This window comes from Canis lupus, chromosome 2 (genome assembly GCF_011100685.1).
Source record: "Canis lupus familiaris isolate Mischka breed German Shepherd chromosome 2, alternate assembly UU_Cfam_GSD_1.0, whole genome shotgun sequence".
Classification (NCBI taxonomy): Eukaryota; Metazoa; Chordata; class Mammalia; order Carnivora; family Canidae; genus Canis; species Canis lupus.
In genome coordinates, this window is record NC_049223.1 from 71,638,695 (window position 1) to 71,655,029 (window position 16,335).

A 16,335-nucleotide genomic window follows, 5' to 3' on the forward strand; every position below is an offset into this window, starting at 1 on the left:
AGTAGTGTCTGTATATTTAATCTGGTACCCTGAGCTTAGGTAGGATGGCTGCGACTCCCCTCCTGTCGTGCTCTACCCACAAGGCAAGGATGTTTTTGGATCCATGTGTAAATGTCCACTTGGAGCCAGTGTCCCTCCCACACCCAACTTCTAGCCTGAGCTGTGCTGGTGCCTCCAGGCTTGCAGCAATTACAAGCAGCTACTGGTGCATGAGATCTGCATGAACTTGAATGTGAGTCACCATATTTATAGCTTATAAATTTATAGCTTATTTATTTATAGCTTATAAATATTTAGACATTTGTACTTTAAAAAATGCATTTATTTATTTATTTGAGAGAGAGAGAGAGAGCATGCATGAGAGCTCTTGTGGGTGTGGGGAAGGGCAGGAGGAGAGGGAAAGAAGCCGACTCCTTGCTGAACACAGAGCCCTACAGGATGGGGGGGTGGCGTATGGGGAGGACAATCCCATGATTCACGGATCATGACCGGAGTGAAAATTAAGAGACAGATGCTCAACCAACTGAGCTACTCTGGTGCCCTGACATTTGTACTTTTGACCCCTAATGGCCCTACAAATGCTAGGAGCTAGTCTGACTGGCAAACCCAACTTCCCAACCCATTGCCTGCACTGGGGAAGTAACCAGCACATACTTCCTTTTGCCCAGATTCAGGTGGTCCCTCCCCTTTGACTATTCAGCTGAGGATGAGAGTTCAGGTTCTCTAGGGGCATGATGTTCCCAGACAGTATGGGAATGGTAGGGGGTTGGGACTGAATGCTATGCAGGGTAGAGGATGCGATATCCAGATAGCAGAATTCTTCTGTTTTCAGGGATATTTATGGCTTCCCTCACCTACCCCTAGTTGAGAGCTGGGCCTGGGCTGCTGCCCAGACTTGAGGCATCAGAGAATTATGCCCTCATGTAAGATTGATTGTTCTTAGTTGCTGCTGCCTTCTTTCCCTCCAAATGCCCATTCCCTTCCTGACCTGTTGAAATATTTGTTGGCATTAGCCTAAGGCTCTGTCTGGAGCTGACAGAGAAGTCAGTATGTGGGTTAGAGCCCCTGGGACAGTGGTGACCATAGTCACCTCCGCTGACTTCATGTGGTTGAGCCGATGGGGGAGGGAGGCCTGGCCGTTTTGACCCCTTGGGATGCTTATTTTTGGAATCACTGTTAGAATTGTAAAATTTTGCAAATGAAGAAACTGTGTGACTGTGTACAAGTTTATTGCTCAAGGTCACACAGCAAGTAAATGGCAGAGCCAGGTATGAACCCAGGTCTTTCTGACTCTAGAAAGGGATTGTTCTCCCCATCCTACTGTGCCTCCCCCGGAGGGACTGCACATGTTTCCTTCATGCCAGTTTCTATTGAATAGTCATCAGGGGCTTGGTCATTCATTCCTTCAGTACCCAATATCTGACACAGGGGATAAAGAGATGAAAAAGATCTAGTCCCTGCCCTCCAGAATCTCCTGGCTGGTGAGGAAATGGCCATTGAAATCAATACTTATAACACATTGTATCAGGTACTATACTGGGGAATGTCCCCGGTACCACACTGACACAGAGAAGAAGGCAACTCATTCTGCCTGAGGCAATCAGGGAGGCATCCTAGAGTCAGCATATTGGGTCTTAAGGAAGGAAGATTGGGAGTTTGCTAGGCAAAGCAATAGGCAAAAGGGCTCTCAGTAGGGTTGTAGCAAGTGTGGGAAGGCACAGATGTTTGAGAAGAAATGGAGTTTTTATTATTTGCTTATTGTTTATTTTGGGGCTTTTTTTTTTTTTTTTTTTTTTTTTTACTTATTTGAGAGAGTGAGCGAGAAAGAGAGAACACAAACAGGGAGGGGCAGAGAGAAAGGGAGAAGCAGGCTGTCTGCTGAGCAGAGAGCCTGATGCTGGGGCTCAATCCCAGGACCCTGAAATCATCACCTGAGCCAAAGGCAGTTACTTAACAGACTGAACCACCCAGGTGCCCCGGAAATGGAGTTTTTAGAGAAACAGCAGGAAATTCAGTGTGGCTGGAATACAGGGCAAGTAGTAAAAGAGGCTGAAGGCAGATGAGGTGTGAAAGGAGCTTGGATTTGATCCTGCGCAAGGGAGCCACGGAGGGTGATTGATTAGATACAAGACCTAGGAAGAGGCCTTGAAGCTTACGCTATATTGGCCTCATGGCAAATCTTCCTCTGGTTTTGTTTGTAAGTCACCTCCTCTGAGAAGCCTTCCCTGGTCACTCTATTTAAAGCAGCACCTTACCCAAGCTTTGTCATGTCACTATTTTTATTTCTTTTTATTGAATTCATTACAATTTGGAATTATTGTGTTCTTTGATCTCTCTGTATCTGTTTTCCCTGACTAGAGTGTAAGCTCTTCAAGAACAGGAGTCTTGCCTATTTTGTTCCTGCAGCATCCGCAACAAAGTGCCCAGCTCCCAACAGTATATATCAATAACTGTAGAGTGAATGGATGGACATGTTCTCTGCCCTCCAGTAGCTACCATCTAGTATGGCAGGACACACAAGCAATTTCCATGGTATAAGAAGCTATAAGCTATGGGAGCTCAGACAATGAGGACTTAGCCACATCTAGGGGCAGAAAACAGGGTGTGGAAGAGGCAGGGAGGCTTAGGAGGAACAAGCTGTAGGGAAAGAGGCAGGGGCAGTCTTAAAGAGTGATCAGTAGGTAGCCAGGCAGAGCAAAGAGAAGCATGAACAAAGGCATGGAGATTTGAGCCCCCAGACTCAGAAGAGACTCTGCTGGGTACATTTTGGGTGATGTCAAAGGGTTCCACTGGGTGTCAAAGGGACAATTGGGTGCTAAATTCATGATGAAGGCTAAGGGAGTGGGAATCACATGAAGACCAGGATCTGGGAAGACAGCAGAGATAGGAAGAGCCAGGGTGACAGGTACTAGAGGCATCTAGGGCAAGGTTTTGGGCAAAAGCTGGGGTCCCACCCGAGACTGATTATGGCCCTATATCTGGAAGGAAGAGGCCTCCACTGGGCTTCCTGTAGGGGCCATGTGGACTGGAGAGTCTCCAGGGCCAAGCCGACCTGATTACACATTGTTAGAGGTTGGGTTCACAGGGAAGCTGATTTTGAAACGGAGATTAGCATGCAGGAATGTTTTTCCTGAAATGTTTTAAAGCAAAGTCAAGATACTGTGTAAATCTACCTACAAATACTTCACTAATGAATTAAAACATAAAAATATAGAACCACAATATCATTATCATAGTGAAGACAGGATCATAATAGTTCCAGGCAGAGCCATATTAGAATCTGAGGCAAAAGGAACAATTTGCAATACTGATTTTGATGTTTTTAAGATACTGCATTAAAATATTATTTATCTTGATTACTGAGGTTTTCAACACTCCCTTATATTTTACAGTTAGGTGAATGCCTCCACAAGCCTTACCTCAGTTCTGGTCCTGGTGGGAAGACTCTCTCAACAGGCCTGGACAGGCATGGCACAGCAGGACAGGGCCCAAGGAGACAACCTGGGTGGAATCCTCTGGCTGTAGAAAGACTTTCCAGGGGAGAGTTGCCCCCACCCTACTAAGCTGGATCCTACACCCAAGAAGAGGAAGGGACTTATTTAGGGGTGGGATTGAGTGGTAGGGATGGGTGGGACGTGTCTTTTCTCCAAAGACCCGGAGTGAGCACGACACACTGCTCAGCGTGGGCTGCCTCCTCACCTCTCTGAGGTCCCAGAAACAGGGTCCCCCAAGGCATGAGGGTCCAGCAGGAGAAAGAAACAAGGCCAGTCCCAGAAGAATGGGGCGTCTTGGGCTCAAACAAAAGGTGAGGTGGAGGGCTGAGATAGCGGAGCTGCAATTTTATGTATTTTTTATTTAAGATTTTAATTTTAATTCCATTGTAGTAAACATCCAGTGTTATATTTGTTTCAGGTGTACAATATAGTGACTCAACAACTCTACATTACTCGGCGCTCATCATGATAAGTGTACTCTTAATCCCCATCACCTATTTCACCCAGCCTCCTTCCCACCTCCCCTCTGGTAACCACCAGCTGGTGCTCTACAGTTGAGAGTCTGTCTCTTGGTTTGTCTCTCTTTCTCTTTTTTCTTCCTCTTGTAGAGCAGTGGGTTTAAAATCTTCTGGTCTTAGAACCTCTCTTTTATATTTTTAAACATTATTGAGGGCCCCAGAGAACTTTTGTTTATGTGGGTTATAGCCAATCAGAATTTTCCATATTCAAAATGAAAACTAAGACTTTCGAAAAACTTTTGTTTTTAAATACAAAACCCAGTAACAAGCCCATTCCATGTTAACACAGATAACATTTTTAGCAAAAATTAGCTAACAATTTCAAAACATAAATAACTCATGAATAAATAAAATCTTAAGAAAAAAGAAAAAAAAAACAAAACATAAATAATTTAGAGTGGCCTTAATTTACATTTTTGTTTGCAAATCTCTTTAATGATGGTTTAATAGAAGACAGCTAGATTCTCATACCTGCTCCTGCATTTAATCTATCGTGATATGTTGTTTTGATTGGAGTATATGAGGAAAATCTGTAGTGGGAGGGATATTTTCACTTGACCTTAGTCAAAAGGCCGAGGAGCGATGTGGGGGGGATATTTTAATGTCTTTTTCAGATAATTGATGATGCTCTTCTTTGATACTATATCAAATCTCCACAAATGGTAGTTTCTTAAAAGTCAGTTGCAATATGGAACCTGAATCATATCAATGAACTTTCTGTAATCTGTTGCACAGCAATATATTGATCTGTCTCGCCCTTTGATTATTTTACCTATGCATAATTTTGAAACATTTTTCCCTCATTTGGAAAATATTGGTTCACCAAGTTATGCAGGTTTTCCAAACACAGACCTTTGACTAAATGATTTTTTAAAAATTACATTCATCTCCACCAATCTTATCAGAAAAGTCTTTAAGGAATAGGAAGCTGTCAAACTCAGACTGGCAGATACAATTTTTTCTGAAGATACTATTTTTCTCCAAAGTTTGAATTTTATGCTTGGCCACCAAGACTATTGTTTGTGTTCCTTGAAGTGATGGTTCTTTGTTCATATTTGAGCAGATATGACACCCAAGTCTGAAATACCATAACTGGTCCGTAATTTTTTCAAGTGATAACAATCATCCTCAGAGAAGTTCAATTCAGGACTCAGTTGCTTAAGCGCTTTTCCTGAAGACAAAACACTGACTACAGTGTTTAGAAGTATTGCGTGCATATTTCCAATTTTGACACCCAGAATATTAAAAAGACGTGTACTCAAGATTTAATAAAAATCAATAATGTCCTTGCTTTATCAAGGAAATTGGCTTTATTTATTTGCACTAAGTAGTGCGCAGCTGTGAAAAATAAAGCTCCTACTCCCTTTTGGTGCTGCTGCCTTGATATGTGCTAAGAAGCCAGCCGTTTTGTTCACTCCGTACCATCAGTACAAATATCAACACAGTGAAAAGGGCAAATAATGTCTTGATATTATTAGAACAATAGTTTTGACTTCATGGATCCCTTAGAAGTTCTCAGAGATATTCCTCTCTCCTCCCTCGTCTCTGTGGACCACCTTTTGAGAATAATTACTCTAGAGCTTTGGGATCAGATGGCAGGACCACATTTAGGAGTGGAAAAGAGGGATCCCTGGGTGGTGCAGCGGTTTGGCGCCTGCCTTTGGCCCAGGGCGCGATCCTGGAGACCCGGGATCGAATCCCACATCGGGCTCCCGGTGCATGGAGCCTGCTTCTCCCTCTGCCTGTGTCTCTGCCTTTCTCTCTCTCTCTGTGACTATCATAAATAAATAAAAATTAAAAACAAAACAAAAAAAAGGAGTGGAAAAGATCCTGGCTAAGTAGAAGTTAGCAATTTTGCTGCCGGGGAAGCAACATAAAACTACGTAATTCAAATCAGCCACAATGAAAATCCACAAATTGTAATCCACAATATGACTTGAGGCTGAGTTCTTTGTTTTTAAAGGAATCACCATTATTTATTGGAATAATGAAACCTACATGTATTTAATTTAGCATAGATAATAAACCACAGCCACACTAAATGGGGCAAAGCACATTTTCTCAATCATCAAAATTCGAATTAGAGCCAATAGTTTCTTAGTTTCTTTCTTTCTTTTTTTTTTTGAATTGATGTATAGTTGATAGACAATGTTACATTAGTTTTGGGTGTACAACATAGAGATTTGACAACTGTGTTATGCTGTACTCACAAGTGTAACTTATCTGTCACCATACACCGCTATTATAGTCCCATTTGACTCTATGTGCTGTACCTTTCATCCCTGTGACTTAGTCATGCCATGACTGGAAGCCCAGCCCTCTCACTCCCCCTCACCCATACTGCCCATACCTCCACCCCCGTCCCTCTGGCAACCAGACCATCGCTTGTTCTCTTTATTTATGGGTCTGTTTCCACTTTGAGAGACAGTTGTTTCTTTAAACTCACCTGTAAGTATCTATAGGCTTCTTCTTCTCTACTCCAGAGATGGTTGTAATCAACAAGGCTTATTACCCATTCCTTTATTGGTTCATGGTGCTGGGAATAGTGTTGAATAATCAGACAAGGCCCTCATTCTCCTGGAGCTCACAGTCAAGTGGGAGAGTCTTATGAATCATACAAACATAAATAGGATCACAAATGTGCTAGGATTTACAAAGGACAGGGAGCTTTGAAGTGGGACCTGACCTGAACTGGTGAAGACCTCTTTGAAGAAGTGAAATTCAGTTAAGGTCTGAAGCATGAGTTAGAATGGCCAGGTGGAAGTGGGGTGTGGTTAGGAAAGAGGGTTCGAAGCATTGGCACAGATGTATGCTTGCCGGTTGAGGCAGGAAAGGTCTGAGCATGTTTGGAGACCCACCTGGGAGGTCCATTTTGACTGGCCTCTGGTGGGAAGATAGCAGATGAGTATGAAATGGCAGCTAGACGTCAGGGCGAGGATCTTCTTGCTTCAATCCTGGACCCATGCAGATCCCTCTGCCTGGAACACTCTTCCTCTCTCAGATCTCTGAGGAAATATGTCACTTATTTTTTAAGGATATCTTTTTGTATGCTCCATATCAGCACTCCCTTTTCTTTACATTGCAACTATGTTTGTTTACATTGCTTTTGTCCATCGGCCTCATGAGGCTGTCAGTTCCTGTGTGCTGGCCTGTTCGGTCATGGTCACCCCAGATCCCCTGTGCTTAGTGGTGGGCCTGACATACAATTGGTGCTCAGAAATCGCTGTTGGCTTAATGTGTGAATGAACTGATGCACATAGAGCTGGATTTGAGATTCTGACTCCATCTCTTAACAGCTGTGTGACTTGAACAATCACATAAACACCCTCTATTGTTTCCTATTCTGTAAAATGGGGTTTTACTTCCTATCTCAAAGGGCTTTTATGAGATCCAAATGAGGTAGTGCACGTGGAAACATCTAGCAGGGTGTCTGGCTCCGAAGTAGCATCTTACTCCCAATTCTGTTTTCTTTTCACTGTTCTGTGGTGTATGGTGAGCCTTGGGCCTTGCTTAACCCCATCTGGGCCTCCTGCCCTCTCCTCCCCCACCCCACCTGCAATGCAAACATCAGAGAGGCTTTCAGGCTTCTGTGCTGGCAACACAGTGGAAGGAACAAGAGAGGAGGGAGCAAACCGGTTCTGATGGAGAGTGGATGGTGGTAAAGATGCTGTTGAAAATGGGCCAGACTTTGGCTGGTGGGATTATGGTTAATTTCATCTTCCTTAAAATATATTTATATGTTTATATATTTATAATATGATATAAATATATATTTATAATATAAATTTATATATAGTTTATGGGAGAATCTTTTTTTAATTAACTTTTGAGAGAGAGGGAGCACATGAGCAGGAAAGGGAGAGAGAGAGAGAGAGAATCCCAAGCAGGCTCTACGCCCAGCACAGAGCCTGACTTGGGGCTCAATCTCACAACCCTGAGATCATGACCTGAGCCAAAATCAAGAGTCGGACACTTAACCACCTGAGCCACCCAGGTACCCCTTTAATATGCTTTTAAAAAGACTTTTTGTTTTGAAATAATTTTAGGCCTTCAAAGAAGTTGCAGAATAGTATGAGGAGTGCATGTGTGGGCTTCACTTCATATTCCCTAATGTTAACAATTTACCAAACGATAATACAATGATCGAAACCAGAAAATGAACATTGATATGATATTATTTTACTTATAGACCTTATTTGACCAGTTTTTCCACTAACGATCTTTTTCTGTTCTTGGATACAATCTAGGATCCCACATGGTATTAAGTTGTCAACATTTCTTTAATATCCTCTGATCTATGGCAGTTCCTCTGTGTTTCCTTACTCACTACCTTGATACTTTTGAACAGTCATTTTATACAATGTCCCACAATTTGGGTCTGTCTGATGTTTTCTCATGATTAAATTGAGATTATGCAATTTGGGCAAGATTTGGGCAAGAAAACCACAAAAATGATATTATATTCTTTTCAGTGCACCATTATCAAGTGTACCTGATGTTGATATATGTCCTACTAATGATGGATGCATCTTAATCATTTAAGTATTATCTGAGTTTCTCCACTGTCTACTTTTCTTCATCTTCATCTTTTTCTTTTTTTTAAAGATTTTATTTTTAAGTAATCTCTACACACAACATGGGGCTCAAACTCACAACCTAAGATCAAGAGTCACATGCTCCACTAACTGAGCCAGCACCTATACTTTACTTTTTCATTAGTCTTTTTCCTTTTAATTATTAAAGCAATAAATGCTTCTAAAAAATTAAAACAAAGGAAGAATAGAATAAGTAACTTCTCATGAAGCCCATCTCAGCTTCCCAAAGGTTACTTACCACTGTGCACTCTTTAGATTATATCCTTCTAGATAATTTTCTAGATGTCATATACACACATATAATGGGCACACCAATTTTTAAAATTTTGTTTTACTTAACAATATTATCTGGGGATAACTTTCCATGTCAGTACAAGAATGAGATACAACTCATTCTTTCTAATGACTGGCTAGTATTTCATCTTTGGGTCACCCTAATATAATTCTTTGTATTTTCCAGATTTTGTATGAGCACATAAATAATAACTATTATTATTTATATATAAATATATATTTAATATTGAAATTTAATATTTATATATAACTATAATATCAAATTTAAATTTTAATTGAATTTAAATTTAATATAAAAGTATTATATGCTTATATATAATAACAATTATTATTGTTATTTTAAGTAAATTATTATTTTTTTAAGTAAATATTATATGCTTATATATAATAATAACAATTATTATTATTATTTTAAGTAAATTCTGTCCCCAGTGTGGGGCTCAAACCCACTGACCCCAAGATCAAGAGTCACATGCTTTATTGACTAAGCCAGACAGGCATCCCCATAAATTATTTTTTAATATAGAACATTTACCATCAAAATTTGCATTTCAAATTCCATCAATAGAAAAATATTGAAAAGTTGTTAGAAAATTTAAAACTTTTAATATAAAATTTCACGTTTTATCATCAGAAATAGATGATGTAAAACCTTAAGTCAAAAATTAGCCAAAGAATGAAGAGATCTGTTTTAAAATGGAATAAGAAAAAAGAAACTGAATTGCCATTGATTTCATTGATTTTTAATTGATTTATTAAATTTTATTAATTTATTAAATTAAATTGATTTGAATTTTGAATTTTGAATTGAATTTAATTGATTTTTAAATAAAAAACACCATTATTTTATGTAGGGAAAGCATACTGCCAATTAATTGGAAGATACTGCCAATCTTAGAATTTTTAAAATGTGCAAAATGAGGGTCTTAGAACTGATTAAAATGAGATATGTCCTTTTTGATCCTTCATTAACCAGAATTCCTGTGTGGTCTTCCAGGCTTGGGCAGGATTCTACGACCAGCTGCCCCTTCCAAGCATGGCAATGGCAAATGATTCCTCTCACGTGGACTCTGAGTTCCGCTATACCCTCTTCCCGATTGTTTACAGCATCATCTTTGTGCTGGGGGTAGTTGCCAACAGCTATGTGCTGTGGGTCTTTGCCTGCCTGTACCCTTCCAAGAAACTCAATGAGATAAAGATCTTCATGGTGAACCTCACCATGGCTGACCTGCTCTTCTTGGTGACCCTGCCCCTGTGGATCATCTACTACCACAACCAGGGCAACTGGATTCTCCCCAGTTTCCTCTGCAACCTGGCTGGCTGCTTCTTCTTCATCAACACCTACTGCTCAGTGGCCTTCCTGGCTGTCATCACTTACAACCGCTTCCAGGCAGTGACCCGGCCCATCAAGACAGCTCAGGCCACCACCCGCAAGCGTGGTTTCTTGGTGTCCCTGGTCATCTGGGTGGCCATTGTGGCTGCTGCATCCTATTTCTTCATCCTGGACTCCACCAACGTAGTGCCCAGCAAGTCCGGCTCGGGCAACATCACACGCTGCTTTGAGCATTATGAGAAGGGCAGCGTGCCTGTCCTCATTGTCCACGTCTTCCTCGTGTTCGGCTTCTTCCTCGTCTTCCTCATCATCTTCTTCTGCAACGTGGTCATCATCCGCAGGCTGCTCATGCAGCCGGTGCAGCTGCAGCACAACGCGGAAGTCAAGCGCCGGGCTCTGTGGATGGTGTGCACCGTCCTGGCCGTGTTCATCGTATGCTTCGTGCCCCACCACCTAGTGCAGCTGCCCTGGACCCTGGCCGAGCTGGGCTTCCAGAGCAGCAGCTTCCACCAGGGTATCAACGATGCCCATCAGGTCACTCTCTGCCTTCTTAGCACCAATTGTGTCTTAGACCCCATCATCTACTGTTTCCTCACCAAGAAGTTTCGCAAGCACCTCACAGAAAAGTTCCATAGCATTCGTGGCAGCCGGAAGTGCTCCCGGGCTACCTCAGAGACGGGCACCGAGGTGGTCATGCCACTCAGCCAAGTCCCTGTCAAATCCCTCAAAAAATAGCCCCTGCTGGTTGGGGCCAGGCCCGGAGGCTTATCCTCCATGGACATCACAGACTGACCCGGGGGGAGGAAGAGGTCTCTGCTGTGGTCTGGGAACCTCCTCCCTGGGCACAAGTGGCCCTTTAAGTATTGAGGCTACTTCACTGAGGTGGGGGTGATGGCAGGGCCAGACTGCTGGGGAATCCAGAACTTGAATGTGCCCCGCTGGCCACCTCTGGGCACACACGTAATAACCTTGGCTAGTGACCTCATCCTGAATAGCTGAGTCTGCTAGCTCTGTGAGGAATGTCAGGGCCACGGGCAGACCTTGGGGGCAGACTCTGAGCCACCCTGTTCAGCCTACCGAGGCAGCTGCCCTGAGCCAGTAGGGCCTGAAGTTTTGGGCAACTATCTCCTTTGTCACCATAAAGGCAGACAAGGGATCTAGGGAAAGGGATACTCCTCTGGTTGTGTGGTGCTATCTCTGGGGAAGACTCTTGAGCTAGGATAGTGCCACCTTGTTTCCATTCAGAGGCACAAGATCTCTGTGACACTTCTTAGGGGACATGACTCAGTGGAACCTTTTACCACTTATCCAACAACCTGTCTTGAATGGTGCCAGAGAAGGGAAGATATGCACAGGTCAAAAGCTAGGCTGGGGACATTGTCTCCTGAGGTAAATATGGTTTTCTGCACAGGCCACGCCTCAGGCTTGGGTCAGCTCTGGGGGAGTGTGAGAGATACAACTGCCACATCCAGCTGTCTCGATGGTGAATGCTAATGGGGGGATCTACCCACTGTGGGTGGGCAGAGACCCCTCAAAGCCAAACTGGGGTCATCCAGGGCACCACGCTGCTCAGAGGCTTCCATGAGAAAGGGCACTTAGGCTGAGAAGGACCTGTGTGCAGGTGGGTCCTCCAGAGTGGGAGGAGCCTGTCAGGTCTCCTCTGTCACTTAGCTTTCTGGGGCAGGGGACGGGGGTGGGGGATTAAGGGGGTGGGGGGGAGGCAGTGGGAGGAAGGGGGTTGGGGGAAGCCTTCCTAATTTAGTTTTCAAAAGGTGAGAGAAGCAGTTATAATCCCAAGGGACAGCAGGCACTTTGACTTCTGGATGCAGAAGAAATGTGTAGCTTCTCTTGAAAATCTCTAGATGCCTCCTTGTTATTTTCGGCAAATATATTCAAATGAGTCTCCTCTCACCCTGAGCACCTGTGGTGTGAATCCGGCAGCCACAGACCCAGGGGCTTGGAGGAGACTTCCCTGGTTTCCAGAGCCCCATGCTCCTTCTGTGACATCTTCCTCCCTTCCGGCCACAATCCCTGTAAAGTGAGATCCTTGTTTCATGTCTCCTGGGCTGATTTTGATCAATGCTTCCCCGTGGGCCTGTAACCTGTTGGGTCTGGGATGGTAGCTGTAAGCTGAACTCAGCTGACGGTGACTAGGTGGGGAGTGCAGCATAATCGAGCTCTTGTGTCACACAGACTGAGGTTCGAGTCTTGGCTCCATCACCTCCTGCCGAAGGACTGTGAGCTGAATTTCCTACCTCATAGGGTTGTTAGGAGTGGTGAGTGCTGAGACAGATATCCCTTGGTCAAGGTGATTGCTCATCCCAGAGGCTCCTTTTTTTTCTGAGAATGTGTTCCCCTTAATCCTCCAAAAGGAGCGAACAGATGGGATGAGACGTGGGCATCTGGCTCTAGTTGGGCCAGTCAGGTTCTCTCTGTCAGGAATAAGCAGCCAGATTCAGGGGTGCTATTTCAGGGTCTGCAGGTCACTAACCTGAAGACAAACAAGTCTGGAGCTGTGAGTGTGTATGTGTGTCTATATGTGTGTGTCTGTCTATGTGTATGAGGTGGGGTGAGGGAGGGTGGGTCACCTGCTCAGAGAGAAGATGGAAGTGTGCAGAGCAAAGCAGAGACCAGAAACCTGGAGAGAGGAGGCCGGTGCTTCCGGGGCCTGCTGTCTTCCTCCAGGCCAGGCCTTCTCAAAGCCCAACATTTGCATTCCTTCCTTTGGGTCCTGAGAGAGTCCCTTGTCAGGATGCATTCTCTTATTTTGCTGAAGCCTATTTGAGTATCTATGACCTGCTCCTCACCTCTGAATGAGATGAATGCTTTAGATGCTAAAGCAGGTTCTTGCATTTCAGTCATTTGTGTATACTCCTCCCACACATGATTTTTCAAAAGCCATGTACCACCTGTATGTTTACTTAATAAATATTTTGCTCTAAATTGAGTCACTTTTTACAACAAATCTATTTACTCAAATGTTCATCAGCTGGTGAATGGATAAAGAAGATGCGGTATATGTATACAATAGAATATGACCCAATTGTCAAAAACAATGAAATCTTGCCTTTTGCACTGATGTGGATGGAGCTAGAGGCTTTGATGCTCAATGAAATCAGTCAGAGAAAGACAAATACCATATGATTTCACTCATATGTGGAACAAAACAGATGAACATATGAGAGGGGAAAAAAGAGAGGGAAACAAACTGTAAATGATTCTTAATGATAGAAAATAAACTGAGGGTTGGTGGGGGAAGTGAAGGGAGGGATGGGCTAGATGGGGGATGGATATTAAGGAGGGTGCATGTTATGATGAGCACTTCATCATGATGGGTTTGTACGTAAGTGATGAATCACAGAATTCTGCACTGTATGTTAACTAACTAGAATTTAAATAAAAAGTTGAAAAGAAAAAAACTTTATTTATTTAAAAGGATGCTTTATAACTAAATTATAAGTGAAAACTAATGGCATAGAAGATGAACATAAACATAAAACATAACTATTTTTTAAAATATTTATTTATTTTGAGAGAAAGCCTGTGCGCTTGTCACATGAGCTGGAGGAGGGGCAGAGGCAGAGAGAGAGAGAGAGAGAGAGAGAATCTCAAGCAGACTCCATGCTGAGCATGAAGCCCCACTTGGGGCTTGATCTCATGATGCTGAGATCATGACTTGAGCTGAAATCAAGAGTTGGATACTTAACCCACTGAGCCACCCTGGCACCCCATATAAAACATAACTATTAAGATAAAAGGTTCTTTGGGCTCCTGGGTGGCTCAGTTGGTTAACAATCTGCCTTTGGCTCAGGTCATGATCCCAGGGTCCTGGGATCGAACCCTGCATTGTGCTTCCCACTCAGCAGGGACTCTGCTTTTCTCTCTGCCTCTCCTCCCTGTCAACACTCTCTCTCTCCCTCTGTCTGTATCTCTCAAATAAACAAATAAAATCTTAGAAAATAAAGATGGTGATACCAAAACCATTTAAAAAAAAAGATAAAAAAGTTCTCGGTGTTCAGTCTTCAGTCTCCTCATGTGCCCTGGTGACTAGCAGGCACACTTTAGCAAACACTGCTGTGATATATAAAGTGCGCAGGGTCTGCATTCAGTAGGCACTCAATGAAGAGTAAGTTCAGTTCGGAGGTGGTAACTTGTGATTGCCCCCTTGTTTCGCTCAGAGTGTTGCCCCAACACACAGGCCAGGGTCTCCCTCCCACCCAGGGCCCAAGAAGGCAGGAAGAACGTTTTAGGCTGTGGCCCATTACTGCAGCGCTGCTGATCTCTGCACGGCTCTGAACATAGCCATTTTTACTCCCCTGTGACCTCTGTCTGATCGTGACCTTCTCAGATTCTTTCTCTTTTCAACTCCACTCAGAACACTTCCTATAGGACAGCCTTCCTGAATTTCCTCCAGGGAAGGTAACTGACTTCCTGCTTTCAGCATTTTAAGGCTGGGAGGGTCCAACTTTTTAATTCTGTAAAACATTTATTATTTATTTATTTTTAAAGATTTTATTTATTTATTTGAGAGACAGTGTGTGCATGTGTGTGTGTGTGTGTGTGAGAGAGAGAGAGAGAGAGAGAGAGAGCAGGGGGAGGAACAGAAAGGGAGGGAGGAGAGGGAAAGAACCTCAAGCAGACTCTGTGCTGAGCATGGCATCTGACATGGGGGCTTGATCCCAAGACCCTGAGATCATGACCTGAGTGGAACCCAAAAGTTGGACCCTTAATGGACTGAGCCATCTGGGTGCCCCGGGGGCCAACTTTTTAATGTCTTAATTACTATGGTTATTGAGGTTTATCCACCTCAATGTCTGTCTCCCAGATCCCCGGGGCGATATCTTAACCATCTCTGTATCCACAATTTCTCACACGAGGTCTAGAATTGAGATCTGTCTGTCTCCAAAGCTTACTGCTTCCCCTGGGTGTAGCATCAACAGATATACTGACATATACACACACTGGTGTGGCAGGGTTTAAGGAGGCAGTTACCACCTCTAGGCCTGTACACTCTCCCACCTTGAAAGTGTACTTTTGCTTTGGTCACTTAAATGCTTGCTTAAGACGATAAAAAAAAAAAAATAGAGAAAGGGTTTAGGAGACTCTTGAGAGATACATAGGGAAGGAATTTAATGCACATTCTTACAAAGTTTTCTGTCCATATTTTAAAAGAAATGTCAGGGATTTTCAGAAGATCAGAACATGGTGGAGCAAAAAAAAAAAAAAAAAAGAACATGGTGGAGCTAGGAGGGTCCAATCCCTTCATCTCACTAAGGGAAACATGGGACTCAGAAGGGCGAAGTGATTGCAGGATTGCACATAACAAAGCTGCAGTGAACACAAAGCTGGCTGCTCGTCTGTGTCTTTTCCTTCTTGGTGACAGGATTATGGGAAAAGCTATGTTGTAATTCTTTTGATGAAACATCACCAATCAGGATTTCCAAGCCATCTTGCATGTCAAGAAGGCCTCATCCTGCCCTGACCACAGCTTCACACTAGTGATCTCAGTTGGAGAATGTTGGTTGAAACAAGATGTGGCCCCTCACCTCATCGAGATGAGTCACAGACACAAGAGTGGTAAGGGTAGGGCACAGTTGACTAGATCTGGGTATGTTTATGCTTGTTTTTACTTATCTATGTTACATTTGTGCTTGAGACTTAAGGCTACAAGCAGATATAATAAAACCCTCTTGTAAACACTTGTTTTTTTGTGCAGACTTAGGATTACTGTCATACAAATCATGTTTCCCTTGACAACCTGCCAGCAAGCCATCCTCCTACCTATCCAGTCACTCATCCATCCATCCATCCATTCATCCATCCGTCCATCCATCTATCAAAAAAAAAAAAAAAAAAACCCCAACGAAAACAAAAAACAAAAACACATATAGAGTACCTATTTTGGGCCAGTAAGTATGCTAAGCATAGTTTTTATCTGTTGTCTTAATGAAACCTCACAGTCCCCACTGAAACGTAGCTGATTTTATCCTCCTAGAAATGAATTAAATAAAGACTAAGACAGTGGCTGCCTCCTGGGTACTTGGTATAAATGGAAAGGGACCTACTTTTTGTTGAGCCCAGACATTTGCCTGCCACTTTCA

General features: G+C 43.2%; 1 protein-coding gene across 1 annotated transcript in view; it reads left to right on the plus strand.

Annotated features, from left to right (window-relative positions):
* Positions 1 to 11,921, plus strand: part of PTAFR (platelet activating factor receptor) — a 31,005-nt gene extending 19,084 nt beyond the window's left edge. Inside the window, 1 exon segment of the mRNA NM_001287047.1 lies at positions 9,899 to 11,921. Within this exon segment, the coding sequence (NP_001273976.1) occupies positions 9,938 to 10,969 (1,032 nt within the window). The 5' untranslated portion in view covers positions 9,899 to 9,937 and the 3' untranslated portion in view covers positions 10,970 to 11,921.
* Positions 11,922 to 16,335: the final 4,414 nt, after the last annotated feature.